Raw genomic sequence first — 23,224 nt, 5'->3', positions numbered from 1 at the left:
CCATCCTCCTCCTCCTCCTCTTGGGAGTGGTGGTTGTGGAACCCCCATCCCTAGGACAGTGCATCTTTTGCCTTCCAATCGGTGGAGTCTCCTTCTGCTCCCTTCCCTCAGATGTGTCCTCTAGTCCACTCTCCGCATTAGTACCTGTGGAGAGAACATGGAAACGATTGCTCACCTTTATCTCCATTGCTGGTACATGGACACTCCTCTTTCTCCTCCTGGAGGCCACATGCTGCCAAACTTCTTCACCATCCTTCTGTCCCTGCTGCGCCGCCTGCTCTGAATCTTCAGAACGTTGTGGCCATAGAAGCATCTCCTGACGTCTGTCCAAGTTGGTTCTTGTCTCCGTTCCACCAGTTCTCCTGGCACCATAGAGGCTTCCCGCCTAGTCAGGATCTGAATTTTTATTGTAAAAAAGTTTTTTTTTGGGGGGGGAGGCGGGAGAATAAAACCTCTCCAGCCATTTTTGTCCCAAAGAATTAAACAAGGACAAAAGCCCAATTTCTCCCTTCACAGGTCACCATGGGAACTGGCTGCTAGAGTCCTGAAGAAACAATACAGCTAAACAGCGAGAGAAGCAGGAACTAACACACTTTGCTCTCCCCAGCATATGGCTCTTAACAGTCCAGGCATTTCCAGTGCTGGAGAGGTCATTAGCTGAATGACTAGATCAGGAGTAGGCAACCTATGGCACGTGTGCCAAAGGCGGCAAGCAAGCTGATTTTCAGTGGCACTCACACTGCCCGGGTCCTGGCCACCAGTCCAGGGGGCTCTGCATTTTAATTTAATTTTAAATGAAGCTTCTAAAACATTTTAAAAACCTAATTTACTTTACATACAACCATAGTTTAGTTATATATTATAGACTTATAGAAAGAGACCTTCTAAAAACATTAAAATGTATGACTGGCATGTGAAATCTTAAATTAGAGTGAATAAATGAAGACTCGGCACACCACTTCTGAAAGGTTGTCGACCCCGGACTAGACTCTAGGCCTAACAGAGACCATTAAAAGACAAAAATCGCTGTGAAAGAAGCACATGCTGCCTCATTAACGCCACTTTACTTTAACCACAGGTTTGTTGGCTTGTCCATCATCAGGAATCTGCCTCTAGTGCAGCCACACAACTGGGGCTTGCACAGACAGGTAGAGCTGGCACTGTGCCTCAAAAGCCACAGAATGGGGCTCATGCTAATCTTCATTAGCAAAGGCCTTGCACCCCTACCCCACTAAGGGGCAGGAAAACCCTGCTGCCTTGTGGGAATGACCCTGCATGCAGTGCAGGGGCCACACAGTCTGGGGTTCTGATAGGTTGGTCAATTTCAGCAGAGAGGACAACTTCCAGGTGATCAACTCAACCCCCGGGCGACTGGAAAACAACACAGTGGGGGGGAATACTAGGTCCAGTAGGCCACACACCCAGACCAGCCACAACTGACTCAAGTGACTTTTATTCATTTAAAAAATATATATGAAGTAATACTGAACATTTCCTACAGCAAACAGAGCCCCTCTCTTCTCCATGAGGCATAACTCCACACATCTACGCCCCTGCAGCCTTCATCCCCACTGGAGGTTGGGTAAGACTGGCCATCCTCCAGGGGGTGGAGCCTGAAGGGATGGGGGAAGGTCCTGTATTGGAGGCCAGCCCGGGGGGTACTGAAAAACCAACGTCTTCTCCGTCAGGGAACTGGGTGAGAGAAAGAAATAGCAGCATCAGGTCAGATCCAGCCAGGCTGAGTCATGGTGGTGCTCCCTCTGCCCCCCTCCTCTCCACCCCATTATCAACCTAGTTTTTCAACAGCCACCAGACCTGCCCCCCACAAGAATGAACCTCCAGAAGTATTAGGGGCCATAGGGCTGTCTAGGGAGTTGGTAGAAATCTGAGACTTGGGAGACTTGAGCCAGACAGCAGCAGCTGGTGAACAAAATAAGCAGAGGAGCCGCAAGTAGCAAAATTTGTGCAGGTAGCACAAATCCCTCCAACCTTCCCTGACCGGCCTTTCCAAGGGAAACCCTGAGACTCTGGTCAGGAGGCAGTGCAGGGAGAAGAGATGGCAGAGGGAAGGGTTCTGCTGGGGAAGGGAGCCGGTGGGGAAATGGGAAGACAACAGAGGAATGCAAAGCTGGGACATTTTACAGTCAAGAGCACGGGATGAAAAAGTAGCATTTATCCCTCTATACACTGCTTTACTGCTCTCCTAGTTCCAACCTCTACCCCATCTTCACAGCAATAATCCCGGGAAAGGATCTCTGTGCAAGCAGAGAGGAGCTGCTGAAATGTCTGGGTGCTTTGTGACAGGCCCCACTGCTGGGTGGGAGATGCTTTCCTGATCTAGCCACTGGAAAAGCCACACCTCCTCTCCCTGTTGTGTATCAGTTAAGGTTGCTGCAGACAAGCAAGGATGGGAAAAGTTAAGCCACCTAATCTGACCTAACCTTTCACCCACAGCTATACACCTCATTGCTAGAGCAGTTGCCACATGCCCCAGCCTTGACTCTTTCCCCTAGGCATGCCAGCCTCCAGCACTCCAGGGAGCTGGCTTCCCAAAGCTCTGCAGAGAAAGGGGGGGGGGGGAGGGTGTCAGGCTGGTCTTTGTTGTGGTGGGGGTTTGGGGCCAGCACATCCCAGAGAGAGAGAGTCACCACCACAGCAGGTGCATTTGCCCTGCGCTTGCTGCCTGAACAGGTGAAAATTTGCAGTTATCACTAGCAGGCAGCCCCTCCGCCCAAAGCACAGCACTCCCATGCCAGAGGTGAACTCCTCTCTTGCTCCGGAGAGGATAATTAATCATTCTGCACATCAAGGGCCAAAGCCAGCCGAGGTGTCACTCTATTATCTCTGGAACAGGGATGCACTTGGCCCTTTAAGTCTTCCATTGGCAGGCAACCTGCCCCCTTTCCAGCAACTCCTCAGTGCAGAAAAAGAACTCATTTGTTCTCCAGCACGAGTCCTGACAGCCGCTTTCACTGATTCTCAGGGGCTTCTACCTCTGATCCTCACGCATCTCTTTTTAATTGTTATGCCAGGATGAATGTAATCAAGCTCCTTTACATAATAGTGCTTATCCAGAGAATCGCGGAGTCCAGACCATGCGCTGGAATTGACTATTAACGTTTAGTGCATTACCTTTCATGCGGTCCAAGTGAAACGATCATTCAGGGATGGTCTAGATAATACTTAGTCTTGCCATGAGTGCATGGGACTGGACTAGAAGACCACTTGAGGTCCCTTCCAGTTCTATGATTCTATGATTCGGGCTAATGTTTATATCCCCTTGGGGGAGCTTCTTCTGGAGTTTGGATGACACTGCAGATGCTTTTGGCGTCTGGTGGTAACATTGCTTTTGCTACATTTAGGCTTTATCTATACACAAAAGCTGTTCTGCTTTAACTAAACCAGTATGGCTAATGCCGTATGACCTCCCATAGTGTGGACGCAGTTATACCAGTGTAAGAGTGCATACAGGGGTACAGCTATACCCCATACAAGAAGGGGAATAAACTATAGCGGTATATGACCCCTTTATCACAGTGTAACCGCATCTACTCTAGAGCTTGTACTGATCTAACTATACTGGTAAAAAAAAAAATCACTGACCTAACCAAAATGGTTCTCCTGCTCCAAGAACTGTGTGGGAGGTCGGCAGGCGTTCTGGAAAGGTGGCTCAGAGGTTAGGGTGCCAGCCTGGAACTTGGGGAACATGGGTTCAATTCTCTGTATGAACTTGGGCAAGTCACTCAGCCTCGCTGTGCCTCAGTTTCCCCATCTGTACAGTGGTGATATTACAAGGGTGTTGGGAAGATAACTACTGCTGATGGGGGCCCTATACGTACCTTAGATACAATTATTCATGGATTTCCTTACGCCCCAGCCTACCTATCCAAAGAATGGCAGAGAACTGCATGGCTCAGGCAATAAGGATCAGATGGGAGCCTCTTGTATAAACGGCATTTCAAAGCCAGCCAGAAGGGAATGGGTGGCTGTTTGGGGGGATTATGTGAGACAAGCTGGTGGGTCTCCAGTCATTTCCCACAGGATCGGAGTCCCATAGTGTTACCTCAGCCAAGAGGACACAGAGCGAATGGAGACAGAAGCTCAACTCCCCTTTGCCACCCCCAGGCCATGGTCTGAGGCACATCAGCAGGGGATGCTGGAGCTGCTCAGACCATTCAGGACCATGCTGCCCCCAAGAGCTTTTCCATCATCCCCCAACCTGCCCTCCCTGGTAGCTGAGATGGAAATGGCCTGTAGGATCCCCTAGTCCCATCTCTTTGCCAATGCAGACTGCTCCCCACAGCACTTTCTCTACAGTTTAGTCTCATTTGAAAGAGCCAGATGGCCTTTATGAACACCAGCAGCCACACAAAGCACTAGCTAAATGAAGCAGGCGCTGGAGGGCATGTGTGTTTCAAGTCCACGTACCCATCACTGCACTGTCTGACCCTTTCAGAGAATGGGTCACCTCTCTAAGTTTCATAGAGTTTAAGGCCAGAAGGGACCACCGGATCAAGTCTGACTTCCTGCGTGGCCCAGGCCATTACATCTCACCCAGATGCCCCTAATTGAACTTAATGACTTGAGTTAAACCAAAGCACTTCAGTCCACAGGCAGAGAACACAAGAGACCGAGGTGCCACCAATGCCTGAGGCCCCAGCAACGGCAGGGAATTGATGAAGTGAGATGTGCCCAGATGATTCCAGCTAGTGCTCCATACTCCATACTGCAGAGGAAGGAGAAAGACCCTTCCCAGGATAAGACAGGGAAATGGGTTACTTGCCCCCTGCTGCCAACGTTCTCAGCACTGTCTATGGCCACCCACACATTAGCTGGGTGTCTCAACGCCCTGTGAAGCATCTCACAGTGGAAAGTGAAGGCTCCTTCCCAGACAAAACAGAACACATGGTTGCTCAGGACAGCAAAATAGCAAGGGCTGCTGGGTGTCCTGTGGCTGTTTGTGTGGGTGAGTGTAGCTGAGGGATAGACATTTGCCAGGTCGGTCTAAAGGTGAAGTTCTTACATGAATGATATTCAGCTCCTGGCTGGCAGATGCAGTGGAGCAAAGAGGAGCTTAGCAAATAAAACACCCAGCATCCAATGCCTCCTGCCTGCTTCTAATGACCAGGGAGACAGGTGCTGGTTCGTGGCCATTCCACTTGGTACTGCACGAGTCCCTGAACAGGACAAACAAGGGGAGACCACACTGCATGGGTGCCAAAGTTATTCATTGAAAGCAGGCTCTGCTGCAGGGCTAAGAGCAGCCAAGCAGACAGATGGGATAAAAGGAAAGCAGCACATCTAGAAACACTCCAGAAGGAAGATCGTGTCCAGACCAATGCGGAAGGGACAAGAGTAAACAGAAAAGAACAAAAGAGAGATCTGGCACTTGACCAAGCAACAGCCAATTAAGCCTGCGGCACAGTCAGGTGAGCGAGACAACAGGCAATGCCAGGCTGTCAGAATGCCACTGGGAGGGGCTGGTTCCATTCCACTGCTAGCAAACCAGAAGGCAGGGGCTGTGCAGGGAGGACAAGCAGAGGGCAGAGAAGCTGTCACTGAGCCGGGCTCAGCGGTCTGTCCGTGGAACTCGGGTTGTTAATGACACACTACACTTCAGTGGCATTTTCAACCCAGAGATCTCCAAGCACTGTGCAAATGGAAGGGAAATATCACTAGCTCACATTAGATAGGGAAACTGAGGCAGAGAGAGAGCAAGGCTGAGATTTCAAAGCCATCGGTATGTAAGGGGACTGTTGGCCCTTACTAAAACTCAGTGGGGGTGTTTTGGTTAGCTAGCTCCTGGTACCAAAAGAAAGGGGAAGGGTCGATGGGAAATCAGTATCCTGAGACTGACAGTCCCCAGGACCAATGGGGAAAGGCCAATGCTCCAGGTCAGTCTGACTGACAGGGTGGGCAGGCTAATGAGGGAATCAGGAGGCCGGAGTCCCGTCCTCTGTGTGAGCTGGAATTGCCTGGAACAGAGTGGGGCCCAGCTAAGAAGAGAGCAGGGGCACAAGCTGAGCTGGGGCGCAGGGTCAAACCGGTCAAAGCCAGAGAGAACCAGAGAAACAGCCCAAGGAGAAGGTCAGTGCTGGGAGCGGAGCCGTAGCAACAAGAGCCATAGAAAAAGTCCAGAGAGCAGCTCCATGCTGGGGGGCGAGTTGCAGGAGCCAGAGGGGCCAGAGAAGCAGCCCAGGGGGCTGGAGGCACAGCAGCAGCGGTGCTGGGGCTGGAGCCAGGGCAGTGAGCAGCTGGGGAGAGTGAGGGGGACCCTGGGCAGAGGACCCCAGTGCAGGGAGATGCCCCCAGCCAAGAGGCCTTGCAGGCCAGACCTGGAGGGGGGTCATAACTCCGATGGGGGGGGTCGATGCTGGGAAGAGGGTCCTGCCACCTAGAGCCTGAGGGCATGTGGCCACTGCCAGAGCAAGTGTCCGACATGCAGTATCCCTGCAGCACAGCCAGGGCCTGGGAGGGAGGCCTGGGACTTGTGAGTGACAGACTGTGAACTTTACAACCAGCATCTCTGGAATGTAAGGGATGTTCCTGTGCCACCAGAGCGGGGTTATGTGTTTTCCTTTAGCCTTTCACATTTTTAACTTATTTTTTAAATTGGTTGCTGTTTCATAAATTGTATTTGCTTGAACTGTATATAATGATCAGTGAGTCAGGGAGGTGTCCAGAGCGCAGAGAGCACCCTGGAGTGGGGACACCCTAGCCAGTGCCCTAAGTGACCACAAGATTGGGAGTCGAGCTCCCCAGGAATTGTCGGGGTTACAAGGACTCTGCCAGACAGGAGAGTGGTAGGGGAGCCCTCGAGGTCAGGCAGACCTCTGGGTAAAGGGAGTGGGAGCGAGGACTCGGATCCTTTCGCTAGCCCATTTCACCGGGGTAGTGTATAAGCCAGGAAAGTTCCCCACAATAGCGGGACCCATCCCCAGTTTACAAGTGCATGCAACCCTGATCTGTGCGTGCAAGTCCAGATTTGCACAAGCAGGTAGGTATGACGTACACACCCAGCGCACGTGCATAGATTTGAAACCCAGGCTTTAAGTGACTTGCCCAAAGGGTCACAGCAACTCACCAACGGGGTCTCCTGATTCCCAGCTCCCAGAATCAATCCACTAGCTTAGATTCTGCTCTGACTAACCTCCAACATCTTTAAGATTCAAGGAGGCTGGGGTGAAGAACGGGACCATCTTCTGACTGGGGCAAGGGGAGCTGCCAGCCTCACATACCTGTTGCTCTGAGCCAAGCTCACCCTCTTTGCTCTCTTCTCCAGCCAGTCCTCTACTGTGCCAGCTGGGACCTCTGCTCCTTCCTCCTTTGATCTCCTTTCCTCTGTTTGGGAGAGAGAAGGTAAAGAGGGACCCGTCAGAGTGCCAGCCCTGCAATCCTGCTCATCCTGCAACACTTTCCCTGCAGTGAATCAATAGCTTCTCCAATACAATCCGGTCCCTCCTCCCCTCCTGCTGGCCACCTGCATCTGGATGCTTGGCTTCACCATAGCCAGGGGCATACCCAGGAGCATCCATTGCCAGACACATGCCCAGCAATGGAGACTGACATGCCCAGCTATTCAGAGAGACTAACAGCCTCCGCATCTGGGAGGGTGTCAGCTTCCTCTCCTGCAGCACTTAGCCTCTGCTGGCCCGCAGCCCTGAAAGATTTCCAAGGACCTGTCCGTCTGATTGGCAGGGAAGTAACCAGACACCTCAGCCCCGGCTAGCTGGCTGAAAAAAGGAGCATTTGTATCAATTGATGCAGTTAGCAAGTTGCAGGAGTGTGAAAGATTCAGAATGTGTGTGTGTCTCAGACAGACACACACACAGGGTTTCTGCTGGAAGATAATGGGGACACTGCCAGCGTTTGTTCTTGGGGCATTTGCTGCTCAACACATCACAATCCCAAACACTTATGAGGGGCAGGCCAGAGCCAGAGGGATTGCTGGATCAATGGGCAGTGTAGTCCAGCAGCCGGTCTCTGACCAAGGCCAATAGCAGATATTTCAGAGCATAGCACAATGAGGGGCGAGGGGGAGGGTACGGCTAACCTTCCTTAACCTCTGCTCAGCCAGCCAAGAAGAGGAGGGGGTGAAAGTGACTGTCACCTTTGCACTTTCTTGATCCCTTGGGCTGCCAAGAGCCTGTTCAGCCCCAGCATAAGAGAGCAGCCTCAAGATTGCTCTAGCTTACCCCATCTGGTAATAGCTCCCTAGGCACTGTTCTGCCAGCTGGAGGTAGCCAGAGTGCAATGGCATCCAGTTACACCCTTTCCTGTGGCACGCACCCTATGTCCAGAGAGAGTATTGTACGGAGCCAGCTAGCATGGCTCTGAGAACACCCCGCGCTGGGGGAATTCCCAGCTGCCCCGTTAGGGCAGCTTTGTGCCCCCAGAACAGCATGAAGGGGCCATGGCATGGGCCAGGGTCTAGACCTCTGTGCTGACATTAACAACACAATCACACCCTGACAGCGGGCAAGGCAGAGACAACCTGCTAGATGCTCACAGCTCCGGGAGTCTGCAGCCTAGGTTAAAGTTTCCAGCTGATGGAACTGGGAGTGCAGCTTTAAAACACTCTGAAATTAACAAAAGGAAACCAAACATCAAGTCCTGTCTCGCCTTTCTGGCAGTGGCCAGTAGTGTCTCGTGTGGTACAGAAGCACCAAGACTAGGTTACAATGGATATAAAGGACAGACAGAAAGACCCTTGGAGCGCTCTAGCTCCCTGACAAACACAGCATTTGCTGCCCCTTGGCCCCTTCCACAAGGTGCCTGCTCAGCATCAAGACATCATATGTCAGGCTTTTAAGCAAAATATTATACATTTCCAGACAGGGTGTGAAATTAATATCACTCCAGAAGAGTGAAGGATCGCTCCATTCTAATGGTGGCAACACATTATTCATCTGCCTGGTGAATTTTAATGAGGACAATGTGCTACACAATGAGCAACTGGAGATGGATAATTTCCCATACCCGGAATTCGCAGCCTTTGCTAAGGGGGATTGGTTTGATCCCACCAGCTGCATGTCACTCTAAATACAGTGATGAGGATCTTTGCTGGAGAGCTCTGTTCTTCTGCTGTTCTCCCTGGAGAGCGGGGAGGGATCCCCCGTTTAGAATGGCCACCCAGCATAGTCCCAAACCAAAGGCTTGATCAGAAGGGGTGCACAGGGGGGGTAGGAATGATAGTCCAGTGGACAGGGCACTGGACTGGGGCTCAGGAGTCCTGCGTTCATTTCCTGGCTCAGCCAAGGACACACCAAACATCTATGGGCAAAAAGAACAGGAGTACTTGTGGCACCTTAGAGACTAACAAATTTATTAGAACATAAGCTTTCGTGGACTACAGCCCACTTCTTCGGATGCATAAGAAGTGGGCTGTAGTCCACGAAAGCTTATGTTCTAATAAATTTGTTAGTCTTTAAGGTGCCACAAGTACTCCTGTTCTTTTTGCGGATACAGACTAACACGGCTGCTACTCTGAAATCTATGGGCAAGTCCTTTAGTTTCAGTTTCCCCGCTGGCATTCCTATTGGGATGAATCTACCAGTGATTGTGAAGTGCTTGGACACATGGTGATGAGGGACACAGAAGTACTTAGACAGGTTTCTCTCCTGCATCCGCCTTGTGCTGGGATTGCCTTTCTACCCTACTTCTTCTATTCAACAATGCTTTTCAATGCCTCTGTTAAAGCTGTTTTATTCAGCCAGCAGGGGGCACTCATGAAATAAACTGCCCCAAAGCATCTCCATGACTTCAGCTCTGCTGAGACTGAATGGGAGCAGGTGGGACTCCGCAGACCCTCGGAGCCAGAGTCTGCTCTCCGTTACCCCACAATAAATCTACTCCAGATCTACACTGGTTTAAGTGAGATGTGACTCTGGCCTCTGGTGTCCACATTAAAACATCCAGTTAGCTACTTGTTCAACAACATGAGTTTCTGCGCCAAGGTGCTCTGATCCTCAGACACCCACATACAGGCAGCAGGGATCAGATACATTTAGCTCTATCCTGCTCTCTGCACACCCGCTTTCCTCTGCAACATTCCCCTCCCCAATCCCATGTTGCCTGGGATGATCCTAGGTGCCAGTGCATTTGGGACGCTCCCAAAAATTGGGATGGATTTGCCAGAATCTACAGTTTAAGCTTGAGAGGCAAGGTTCTGAGCCCATCTGCCTCACTAATAAAAGTACATGTACAATACCGAGTACACAACAAAGCAGACAGTGGGAATGGCAGCAAGACTGGGGGGTTCGGTTCAAAGCCTGACGACAACCAATTAAAGAGTGGCTGTAGTGAGTAAAGTGCCTCTCTAACGACGCTGTGAGGGGATTCCAGATCAAGCTTCTCTCTCCGTGTGGCTTCCAGAACAGGTTTGTTCAACTGGGGGAAGGGGAGGAATATATCTATCTATCAGCTTTTGACTCGCACAGTGACAGTGTGCAAAGCTCATCTGGGATCGGAGAGTCAAGCTGGGTTCGCTCGGCATCTGACATCAGCATCTGTTACAAAGAGAGATGAGCCAGAACCAAACCTTCAGAGCAGAGCAGCCCAACGCATCCTGAGCAAGTTCAGATCCAGATCTGAACTTTGGGCCACTCTCTGGTTAGGAAGCTTCTGCAACCAGAACTTCTCTGGCTCCTCTGCAGCAGTGCATGAATGTGAAGGGACTCCGGCTCTCTCCCACTTCTCTATGGGCTTGCCAGGGCCGACAAGAGAGATTGGGGTGCATCAGTACTAGGAGCATGAGGGACTCAACGCAGCAAGGAGCCAGTAACTGTGTGTAAGAAGATGCCAATTTTACTGTCACTTTTCCTGACCATAACTGCACTTAAGACGACAACCCTCACATGTCTCGCTGCTGAATGACACAGCAGATCCAGCCAGCGAATGCTCTGAGGCAGATAGTTGGGACACTGCTCCCCATCCTACTACAGGGGGAAACTGTTGCTCCAGGACACACACATTGGAGTGGCAGCACAGGCAGCTAAAACCAAACTGGTCTTGATGCCTAAGCCACTGTAAAGCAATGAATGGTAGAGAAAAGCTCCTATTTTACCCTCAAATGTGACACAAAAACAGGGGGACACCCACCTCAATTAAAAGGCAACAATTAAAAAAAAATTTTTCTTTGATTAACCAGTGGAACTCACTGCCACAAGGTTATCGAAGCATTTAACTGGATTCAAGAAAGGATTTGATATTCATATGGCTAATAAGAACAAACAGACATATTAGACAAGCTCTCGTGCTTCAGGGTATAAGCCAACCACTAACAGGGCTAGGAGGAAACTTCCCGTAGGGGCAGGCTGTTCCATAACTTTTCCTTATGGGGTTTCTTGCACCTTCTTCTGAAGTATCTGACCACTGTTGGAGATGGGAGGCCGAGCTAGATGGGCCTCGGCTCTGATCTAGTCTGGCAATTCCTATGTCCCATACGCAACACACAAAAGGGAATTAGAGCTGGGCTGCTCGAAGAACCCTGCCGAAGATTGATTTTTGTCCCTCCCTTGACTCTATCTGAGGCACAGAGCAGCCACCTGCAGCAAGTTAATAACTTCTGCAAGTGATGGGTTCTGGGACTGCTGCAAAGGAGAGACCCACCCCACCTGGCAACTGTTTGCTGCTCCCACCCCTTGTGACTGTGACTCAGCCCTAACAATCCCCTGCATCCTGTAGCCAGACCATCTTATCACAATCCCACAAGCTAAGCAGGGGCAGGTCAGCAGTCGGATGAGAGACCTCCAAGGAGCAGGGAGTGGGGCTGGTAATCCAGTAAGTGGCACTATCCCCTGTGAGTCAAGATCGCTGGTCCAACAAGTCCTGTGTCACATCCCCAGCAGTGGCCTGTGGTGCATCTTGTGGGACAGAAAATGGATGTAAAGGGAATTCGTTACTGGGACAGATACACAGATCCTATGGAGCTCTCTAGCTCCCTGACAAACACAGCCTTGTGCTACCTAGTGCCACCACGCGGGGCCTTCCTAAATCCTGGCCTGGCCTCAGCATACTGTACCTCTTGCCTGGCCTCCGGACTCCTGCGAGGTGCTGCTGACTACTCCACATGGCGGATACACTTGGTTAATTGCAGTCTGTTCCTGCCTGACCCCTAGCATTAACACCACTTTACCCTGTCTCTCTGAAACTCTCCTGGCATCTGGCTCCATTTTACAAGCCCAGCTACAGTATCTGACCCCGATGTCCCACGCCTGTGAATCCTGCCAGCTGACTGCATGCTGTGCAGCGCTACCTTGTGCCAGCTGTGCTCTCCGACCATTCATGTGATCCAGATTTTCCATGTTACTAGATCCCACCTCCCTTCCACTGTGCTCTTCATTCACAGCCTTAAAAATTCCAGAAATTCCCAGTCAGCCCTTGTCAGGCTAAACCACCCTGGGTCTCTCATCACAGCACAAACCAGCTCCCATGGCCAGCCTTTACTCACAAGAGGATTTCCATTGACATGACTGAGACTGCTCCCAGGAGCAAGGTGAGCATAGCCCTGAAGCCAGGCATTTATACCGCACTCCTCCCAGTGGTGCCAAGTCTAGATAAGAGCCCTGCCTCTCTCTAGCCATCTAGGCTGCTCACTCCTTACAGGGGAATTGCTTTAATTCAAGAGTTAAGTTTGTAAAGCCAAGGGCAAGGGTTCCAAGGAGTCCCCCTGGCCAGTCAATTCAATTCCCCACTTTCATCCAATCAATAATCAATAACAAATGTACTTGGCACACAGCCCTGTCAGATCCTGCCCTCTCCCTGTGGCTCCACTCAGGACAGCTGTTGCCATGGGCGGCGCGTGAACCGCCAGTTGGGGGAGGCTAGCCCCCAGCCCCACCCCTTCCGCCTGAGTCCCCACTCCTTCCGCACGACCTCACTGGAGCCCAGCGCCCCCCCACCTTCACCCTACAGCCACCGGCCCCTGCCCCAGGCTAGCCCCCCTAGCCCTGGAGCGCCAGGAGGGCCAGCAGCGTGGCCTCAGCCTGAGCCGGGGGCCACCGCACAGGGGGACTGGAGCTGCCGCCTGTGGCACGCAGAGCAGGAATTGGGGGGAGGGCCTGGGGGCAGAGCATGGGTGGGGCCAAGTCTGGCTGTTTGGGGAGGCACAGCCTCCCCCAGCCCATGGTACCCACCACCCATGGCGGTTGCTTCCCCTGCTATAAATAACCTTAAATGGCTAGAGTTTTACAGGTTCTTTCAGTTTAACTGACTTCCCGACCAGCCCCTTGTAGGGCCTTGCAGCAAAGAAGGGTCACCAAGAGGTTCCGCCCAGGGATGCAGGAGCAGAGAGAAAAGGAGGCGAGATGGTAAGATGGGCATTGCTTTTCTGTGTGTACGATGCGAGAGGCAACCATCGCTGGCTCTCTCCACCCCCCACGTGGCTCCAGTGGAGGGATTTTTACTGACTGCCAGCGCTGGTCAGGGAGCGATTCACAGAGAAGCCTCGGGGATGTGCAGCCTGACTCAGCAACAGCCAGGCCTCTCCCTCCCACTCTTTCAAATCTAGAGCAAAGGCCAGGGGTCCCAAGAGTCCCCCCCAGTTAGCAGCCCCCCCCCCCCTTGCCAGCTTAAGGCTGTTCCCTGCTGGACTGTTATCAATGCGATAGTCGACCTCTCCGACTCCTGGAAGCCTGGGCAAGTGACTGGCTTGGAGGCGGTCAACAATGCTTGACCCTCGGTTTCTTAGCCTGGGGAGGTCATGATCCCCAGGAGGCGTTGCAGCTGCCTTCCCTTTCTTCAGGGCTAGATGGAAGGGGGATCATCTGGAATCACAGTATGGAAAAGCCATGGCCTCCCCCAAGACTGGCCAAAGGGAGAAGACCCCCAGCATCTTCTTTCTAATCCCTTACCCCATCCCAAGCTCCACTCCCCCAGAAGCAGAAACCCTGAATCCAGGTCCCTGTGCATGCCCCATAGAGGACCCAGCTAACTCTAGATCAACCTTTCCTGGGGTTTGGAGAAGCAGTTTCCCTTTAATTGTGGGGAGGGGCTGCGGGGAACCACAAAAGTCTGAGAGTTTGGGAGGATGTGATGCACTGGTGCCCCCTGCTGGTGACAACTCATATAGCTGGCTAGCAAAGCCTTCTCCCAGCCATGCTGCAGAGAACCCACATAGCCCAGAAAGCCACCTTCCCACGCCCATTACTGGGCCGTAACTCTGAGCAGTAACATGCACAGGTCTCTCCCTGTGCCAGGAAATCAGGGAAAGAATCCATATAGGAAGTGGCCCCATCTCCAGTAGTGTTACAGGCTCAGATGGTGAGGAGTAGCTGGGGGGCCGGCAGAATGGATCTGCACTGATCATTCCATGCAGCTGCGCAGTCCCACAGACTGTCATTGCACAATTGCTCCTCTGTGCCCCCTTGTGCCCCACCAACACTCTGCAGTCAGGGTTCACAGTCCTCACAAATCACTTGGCAGTTTCTTGTTCCATCCTCCCTTCTCCCAATATTCACCTTGTACCTGTGCGTTCAGCTTCTCCAGATCCTCCTCAGTCATGTGAGAGAATCTGCAGTTGAACCCAAAGTCGCATTGCCCTGGAACAAGAAACAAATGCAGGCAGATTAGAGCAGGGCTCACTCCAAACAGCAGATGAACAGGCTTGGTCTCCCCCATGCATCTGCACAAACAGCCTCCATCCTTCCCTTTTTTACTCCTGGGGGAATTCTGCACCACTGCGCATGCGCAGAATTCACATTCCCTGCAGATTTATTTGCTTCCCTGCAGAAAATTGACTTTCTGACAGGGAAGCCACAAGAGCAGTCATGTGACCCTACCCAGCAGGTGCCCAGGGCAGCCAGCGGAGAGGTAAATCACTGTGGGGCGGGAGGCAGGCCTGGGGAAGACCCAGCTGATGGCTCCTACCCTGTGCCGGGCTCAGTTGCTAGTTTGGTTGGCATGGGGAGGATGGGACTTGCTCTTCCCCTACACAGCACCCAGATCAGAGTCAGACCCATCCCCAGATTTCTCTCCAGGATGCAGGAAGGTCTGCAAACTCCCCCGCACCTTGGACCCACTGCTCCTCAGCTGCAGGGAGAGGGATCACTGTACAGGGAGCTGCTCCCCCAGCTGCCAAACCCTCATGCATCCGCTGAGCCTCATCCCCCTACCCAGCACCCCCCTGACAAGCCCAACTCCCTCTGCACCTGGACCATCCCGACAAGCCACCCGGATCTCCACCCCACTTAGCCCCAACCAGCCGCACCTGGATCCCCAACTTCACTGAGCCCCACACCACTAGCATCTGGACCACCCCACACCCAGATCCCCCTGCCGAGCTCTATCCCCTCCCACACCCAGACACACACACACCCCGCTGAGCTCCAACCACCTTCACCTAGACCATTACTGCTGCACCCAGAACCCCCCAACAAACCTCTGTGCACCCAGATCCCCTCCACACCTGGATCCCTCACTGAGCTGCCCACACTCAGATTGCCCCACACAGAACCCTCTCAACCCACACCTGGATCCTCCCACACTAACCATCCACACTTGGATGCTGCCTTGCTGAGCCTGCCTGCCCACACCTGGTGCACCTGGCACTGAGGGGCAGGGCCCTGGGGTGTTTCTGAGGCAGGCACAGTCCTTGCTCTGTGTCAGGGTCGGGTGCAGCCTCACCACTGAGTCTGTGTCCCAGGGGAGAGCTGCACAGTGATCTCCCACCTCTGTGCAGCCAGTGGCCTGTGTTCCCCAGTGCCATGCTGGAGCCTCCATACTTATTTGACAAATAAGATTTTCAGAATTTTCAGACTTTTAAAATACTGTGCACAGAATTTTTAATTTTTCTGCGCAGAATGTCCTCAGGAGTAAAACTTTTTACATGCGTGTGCACATGGGGGTCCACACAAGCACACCCAGCAGCTCCCCGCCATACTCTGTTAGGCACAACTTCCAGGCCAACCCAGAGCGGCACTGACCTGGCTAACAGAAATTTTTTTGAGCTAGTGCACCCAAGTTATTACTGTATGGAAAGACACCATGCAAAAACCTAACCTGTTTGCAGAAATTTCCTGCAGGGCTTCTTGCTTTGCTCCTCCAGCAGGACAGCAGCAGCATCTGGGGAAGGAAAGGAATGAGAGAGATGGGAATCAGTAGAGCCATCTCACCCAAAAACCATGCACATGTCACCACACTTGCATAAGGGCCTGCAGCCCACCAAAATCACATGCAGGTCAGCTGACCGGTGAGCAATCCTTTCACATGAGAGCCGTGAGCAGCAGCCATGGAAAGCTCACTACAAGACAACTGGTGACTAACATTTTCCTTGTCTGCAGGCTCCTCCCTTGCATCTCACTGGCTTCGGAAGATCTTGTTTTCTTTCTGCTACATGCTTCTTCTCCAGCCACACAACAGAAAAACAAGCATGAGGCCAGAGCAAAGACAGTCTGTAAAGCTCACGGGACAGAGACCGACTCTGGTTCAAACTGATGGCAACAAGGGGGGTGGTGCGCAGCAGTTCTGGAAGCTGGGCCCCCAGCACCTCATCCTGTGCATCTAGGGAACACCACAGCAAAAGTGGCCTTTAATGACTATTGAGGTTGTGCCCTGGGAATGAGCCTGGAGAGCCAAGCTGAGCCCTGGTAGAGGCAACTCCCTCAAATTTCAATGGAAACTGCAGCTGCTAATGCCAGGGCTATATTCAGTCTGGAGACAGGAGTCCTTGCTAGCCAAAAGGAAGGTGACCTCTGTAAATCAAGGTTGGGGTGGGTCACTAGGACAGCAGCACAAGATAGGCCTGGGAACGAACAAATCGGTAAGGCTATTCGGCAGCTTGCCCTGGCAAGACCCCGTTGGTCCTTTCACGCTCAGCAACAGTCACCTAAACTTCCACAACCCAAACTGCACTAGACAAACTTCCTGCCCAGCCCGAGCCCATCAGCACCATGCTGTGCCTGACCCAGCAAGCCAGGTGATTTGTCCGACTGAGGCAGTCTCTAACTCCTGGCCCATGGGAGCCCCAACAAAGGCCGTGCGATTTCCCCAAGTCACAAGGGCATCTCCTGGGCTGCAGCTGCATCTTCCAACACAATTCCACACCCGCCTCTGCCTCCTCTGTCCAAACCCTCAGTGCCACCCTCCCCCATGGTCGCGGAACCCCCATACAAAGCAGGACCTTTTCTCCCCATCACACATCTCTGCTCCCCCAGCTTCCAATTCAGGTCACAGTAGTCCTCTGGGGTTTCAAGAGCTGCCTAACTCCAGCACTCTCTCTCTACACCCCTCATCCAGCACATGCCTCCTCTCTCAGCCTCACCACTGTTGGTGCAAGAGGCTTCCCCTTTGCACTTCTACCATCTGGAGCAGACTTCCTGGTTCTTTCCATCTCATTTCAAATCTCACCTGACACCCAGGATTCTTCACAGTGTGATATTGCTGCCTTGGAAATAATTTGGCAGTCATACCACCAAGTCTGGGAGGCGTCCTTGACACACTGGGATGAATGATGATGGAGACAGATTACTGATGCTGATCCAGCCTCATTTACTGACCACCTCCCATGACTACCCTCCTGGGAGAAGGTTCAACTCGGCTGGCAGGACCCACCTCGGAACAGGTCATACCAGGCCTTTTTGGCCCTCAGGTGCTGCACCCCGTTCAGGTGCTTCTTCCTGTTGTGAAGATTGTCTTGAAAGGATCGGTCACAGTAGTCACAGAAATACCTCTTCCCCATTTATCCTCCGTTGGGCAGAGCAGGGTCAGCGCTGCCTGGAAAACAGCATCAGACAGATGTCAGCGCCGTGCAGTATTCATTCCCAGGGAAATCCTTACAGCTACTGCTCCCAAAGGACAAGGATATGCACCCTCTGGAGGTGTACACTTGAGAGGGATAGAGAGGAGGGGGCGAGACAGGCTAATTTAAACTATTGCCCCTCCCCCCAAGACATGGCAGCTCTGAGTCTAGTGGATAACGCTCAGCACTGCTGCAGGGAGGCTCCCATTCCCTTCCATGGTGTCTTGCTCCCTAAGCAGTGGGGTGCCAGCTAAACACACCTCCTCCCCAGGGCTGTAACCAGGGCAGGGTGAGCAGGGCAACCGCCAAGGTGCAAAGCTGCAGGGGCAGAAAAATAACGAAAAAAAACAGTAGGGGGAGCAAACATGCTTGCTCGCCCCAGGCACTAAAATGCCTCCTCACGGCACTGCTCCTACCCTTAGGGTTCTCTGCTGTGTGAGGAGTCCAGATCGTCCAAGCAGCAATGCCAGAGAACCTCCGCAAGCTGCCCAGCAGCTCCTGTGTGGTGAAGCGGTTACCCCGGGGAGCTGGGATGATCTCAGGAATTAGCCACCCTGGATGATAAAGTGATGGTAATGCCTAATCCAGTGCTGATCTAGCTAGAGTTTAATGCTGCCTTACAACATGCAGGATTAGCCTCTCCCCATCCTTTTCTCCTCCTTCCAGCCCACCAATGTATCCCTCCAAATGATTCCATTCCTAGACCTTCAGAAATTGAAGCAAGAGGGATTCTCCCTTCCACTGCACCCCCTGTACAGATGTCCTGGCAGCAAATAAGGGTCATATAAAACCCCTAGCCAGCTGGGAGATAATTTCCCTGGCACAGACACTGCACTGAACCACCACACATTACCTGATGCTGACCAGCCTGGCATGGGAGAAAGGCTGGTGGAGGGCAGGGGCATGTCAAATGAGTCTCCGTAGCACTGAGCACTACAGAGATTTTGTGCTATGGTCCATTGGCAGGATCTAAAAATTATAACAGGAGCTGACTGCTCTAATTTATGCTGGGGCCACATCAGGCCCCAGAGCAGGCCAAAATCCCGATGGGCAAAGATGGCTTAAACCACCTGTGCCCCATCGCCCGCTGGACTGTGCCTGCTCGAAGCGCAGTACAGAATCTCAGCCAGTAGCAGCTGTATACTCCCGCTCTTGGAACATGACGGACACCTTACAAATACCTAAGATGGACAGATAGGTAGATAGACTCTGAAAATGCCTACCCAGCTTCAGACACCTTGATGACCAAGTCTCTGAAAAGCATGGCACAGAAATTAGCACAAGAAATAAAGACTTAAAAACAAAAAGACAGCCAGGACCAGAGCCCCCAGGAGGTTCTCCAGAGTCAGCAGGAACAATGCCATCAACAGGTGATCCCTTTAGCGCCAATACCCAGCCTTCCCTCAGAGCAGACACCTCAGGGGCAAAACAAATCACTGCTACAAAGTCAATCTATCAGCCTCCCAGAGCCTGAGAAAGGAGGTGTCTGTTCCCTTCGCTTCCAGTGCAAGATTCCTCAATGCCTGTGCCAGCCACTGCACAAATACAAGGGCCTGGAGGAATCACACACCAATAAACCCCCACCTTGAGGCACTGAATATAAATGCCTCCTTTTGGATCGCCCTTTGTTCTCTAGGTACATGATGGATGGTAAAATACTTGGATAAGAATAAGCCAGATGGGGTTGGTCTCTCTCTCTCTCTCTCTCTCAGGTTCTGATTACCCTACTGGGAAACCAACTATGTTATCTAGAATGATGGCTAAGTCTAGCTCTTGCTAGTAAAGTGCTACCATGGCTTGGATGGCCAGGAGTTTCAACCCTGGTGAGCTCTTAAGCTCTGCAGGGGTGAAGCCTGAAGCTCTGCTCTGCAGTCCTGGAAGACACAGCCCATCTTCAGCATTTACCTACCATTTGTCACCTTCTTCTACCTGATGTACTACAAACTTTTGTAACCAACTGTGGAATCTGGCACTAGGCATATCTCAGCAGCCAGACAGCTTTTGGGATCTGTAGGGGAAAGTTCTTACAGCTTTCCACCACATAAAGGGTCACTCAAGGATTTTTTTTTTTTTTAAAGTTTCTATGTTTAAAGCCCTCTGACATCTGATTCCAGTGGATATGCCAGCAGCTGACATTAACCCAAACTCTAGATTTCAACCACCTGCTTCTGCAGTCTATTTTTACCCCAATTTCCACAAAACCAGATCTCAGATCAGGGGAAATGAGCTTGGTTTCTGCAATGGATCCACACACAAAATATCCATGGAGTTCAGTGTGAATTTCATGTCCAGAAAACATTACAGCATCAGACTCTGAGAAAATTCATTTAAATCTTTACTTTTCTTTATTTGCATTTTTCATCATTCTGGCCCCATAACTGCAGAAATTAATTCCCAAAATAAACAGCAGCAGCAAAGAGTGAGAACTCTTGTAGATTTCAGCAAATGCTGCTTTCTACAAACCAGACATCCCTTGTGGTACTGGCTCCTGCATTCTTGTAGCAAGTCAGACTAGGGGGAAAAAAATATCATAAAGTTCTATTAGAGGGTCACCGGATACTCGATAATAATGGGGACGGGGATGGGACACAAAATGTTTTTTTACAAGGAGTAAGAGCAATAAATATTTTCATCTTCATATAATTTCAATTACAACAGTTATTTGTTTAGATTTTAACAATCTTCTGTAGTGCTGCAATCCAGACTCTTCAGCACAGGGCTAGTGCCTGGGAATCAAAGTGAAAATGACTAGAACCAAAAGTGATATTGACTAACCTATTTCTGCTCTCCCTACCGAATGAAGCACAAAATAAACAGCATTATTGGTTAAAAGTACAAATAGATTTTTTTAAAAGAATTCCCTCAGTTTTAATAATCTTGGCTGTTATTAATAACAGGAGTAAAAAATTCTGCTTAATATTTTTTAACCTGGCTTTTCTCCTTTAATGTAATATTTGCTATTTGATCCATGCAAAGTGGACCCCCGAGTCTCTGTGGAGCCACCACACGAACATCAAGGAGCCTGTACAGGTGCAGAGGTCCATCTGCCTTAAGCCCATTTTAAAATAATATTGTTCCAGTTTAAAATCTTTTCAGAGCAACCTTTTCAAAAAGCAATAGCACAATCCAATGAGTGCAGTGGTTGGCGTAACCACATGGGCTGGGTGGTTGAAAAGATCCAAGGTACACTGCATAATCTCACACCCTTCTTCTCTAAGGGGCCTTTCACTGATTTCATTTACAGGTGCATGCAATCCAGGGAGAGGGAAGGAGATGCTGAAGAGAACATGTCTGATTTGTTTTCATCTGGGTGTAACTGATTTTTTTGGTACCTGACTCTGGGCCTCTCTCTCAATTTCCTGCTTCCTCATAATCCAGGCTCAGGGCATTTCAGCCACCTTGGGTAGGATATCTAGGCAGATGTGAAGTTAATTAAAGCCAAGTGTCAAGCTTATGAGACCCAGCTGCCAATTTAAATATGCTCAGATCTCTATAGTAACAAGTGAAACCAGTGGAGTCTGCCAGCATCTCTCCATGCTGAAAAGAGGACAAATTCTGATCTAATTTACACCAGTGTAAATCCAGAATAACTCTCAATGGATTTAGTCAGGAGTCATGCCAGCATAACTGTGATCAAAATCCAGCCAAGTGGGAATAGTTTATAGGCTTATTAGGAAGATTGCCTTAGCAGAAATGATGCTCAGCAGTTACCATTGAAAAATTGCGGCTGAGTTTTCAAAGCCACCTAAGAGATAGGTACACCTAATTCCCATTATAATTAATGGGAACTGGGTGTCCAAACCTCTTGGCCAACTTTCCAGCTTTTCTCCATGTCTCCGACCCAGACAGAAACCTCCACTGATCTTAGCAGAAGCTGTGTGCAAGATCAAGGAAAGCAAATGGCTCTGCAGCCAGGACTCCATTTCTGGGTGGCTGACATGACTGAAACACAGAGAAAATGTCAGTTTTTAAGATCCATTTTAAAATTCAATTTAGATACTCATTAAATGGAAACCCTGGAAGAGAGAGGGAGGTTTTAAAGGGAATTTTCCCCTCCTCCTTTTAGTTTGCTTGAATGCAGCCCCAGATACCCCTCCCCCACATGCTTCTAAACCCAGATTTACCTCTGCCCCACTGAGGTTTGCATTGATGGGGGTAATGTGTAACTGCTCCCCTTGTTAAAATGAACCACTTTGATATAAATAAGCAGAAGGCAAATGGGAACTAGAATTCCTCCAATAAAACGTATTCTAAGCAACTTCACCCTCCTCGTGCTATCACTAAAGTCAATGGCAGAACTTCCACTGATTTAAAGTAGAGGCAACACCAGGCCACAAAATTTATGTTTTTCTTGTGCCTTCTACCTGAGAAGTCTCTGCTCTCTAATGATAACTACTCTTACTCTCATGTGTGATCAATACAAAAAAATAGCTGCGCACACACACACACACACACACCCCAATATATGAAACCTAACATGCCTCCCTTGTGGTCCCTTCTATCCCTAGGATTCTATTTCCAGGAGCAAATGTTCTTTCCTCATGGATTTCTCTTAGCTCTGCTCATTACCCACCACAATCCAGTGTCATTATTTGTGGTGCTGTTTCATGTAGAATTCAAGACTCTTTCTGTAGGTATGAAGATCACCAAGAATGCCTATTGTGCTGTGTAAAACACACAATATGCAGCTGGTCTATATAAACTTGAGCTGAAATTTTCATTATTAGATACTGATCTTGGGTGCAATTTGGGCTGCCCAATTCAAGAAGCTTGGCCCCGATTGTCAGAGATGCTGTATACTTACAGCTTACATCAACATCCAATTGCAGCACTTCCAAAATAGCCTCAAGCCCCCACTGTCTCAAGCTGAGCACATACAAATGGAAGCAGCTCAAATCAGAGGCCACTGTTTGTTTGGCCTTGATGGTTCATTACTCCTCCCCACATCAGAAGTATTTTAAGTCATGCTAACATTATAACGCCTGGTTTGCGTTAAATGGATTCAAATCCCCACCTTCCGTCTGTGCTTTTATCGGGCCGGATTCCTCAGCACCTTGCACTTTGTGACGTCACTTGCACTAGCATAACATGGGTGTGAAGAGTCCCAGCCTGAGGGGCTCCATTCGAGACGCACTCTACACAAGGGGCCAGGCAAAGGGTGCCTCAGGCCCACGCTGTGTGTACACGCTGCCTTAGGGGTCCCTGGGGCGGAGCGCGCGAGGGGTATCAATGGGCCGGGCCGGGCCTGCATCCCCAGAAGAAATAGTTCCTCTGTCCGAGCTCTCCCGAGCCCGGCCGCCCAGGAGCCGCCGCGTTGCCCTAATCCTGCTGTCCTGACCCTACCCCAGCGCAAGGCCCGGCGCCACTCACCTCCCCACGGCCACAGCCCGACTCCCCAACCTGCGCCTCCCTGAGCGCGCACCGCACAGCATGCTGGGGCTTGTCGTTTTTTACCGCCACCAGCGAGGAGCCGGCGCACGCGTTCGA

General features: G+C 51.0%; 1 protein-coding gene across 2 annotated transcripts; it reads right to left on the bottom strand.

Moving 5' to 3' along the window:
- Positions 1 to 1,437: 1,437 nt before the first annotated feature.
- Positions 1,438 to 23,206, bottom strand: ZMAT5 (zinc finger matrin-type 5). 2 transcript variants are annotated; one of them, XM_054006262.1, is made up of 6 exons: positions 23,108 to 23,206; positions 17,551 to 17,712; positions 16,000 to 16,062; positions 14,460 to 14,540; positions 7,239 to 7,341; positions 1,438 to 1,692 (listed from the first exon to the last, which is right to left on the bottom strand). In XM_054006262.1, the coding sequence occupies exons 2-6, from the start codon at positions 17,675 to 17,677 to the stop codon at positions 1,563 to 1,565; spliced, it is 504 nt and encodes a 167-aa protein (XP_053862237.1). In that variant the 5' UTR covers positions 17,678 to 17,712; positions 23,108 to 23,206; the 3' UTR covers positions 1,438 to 1,562. The 2 variants fall into 2 exon arrangements, with proteins under 2 accessions (XP_053862237.1, XP_053862238.1); XM_054006263.1 differs by lacking the exon at positions 23,108 to 23,206 and adding an exon at positions 22,752 to 23,054.
- Positions 23,207 to 23,224: the final 18 nt, after the last annotated feature.

This window comes from Malaclemys terrapin, chromosome 16 (assembly GCF_027887155.1).
Source record: "Malaclemys terrapin pileata isolate rMalTer1 chromosome 16, rMalTer1.hap1, whole genome shotgun sequence".
NCBI lineage: Eukaryota > Metazoa > Chordata > Testudines > Emydidae > Malaclemys > Malaclemys terrapin.
Note: the sequence above shows the minus strand (reverse complement) of the source record. Positions and strands in the feature narration are given on the sequence as shown.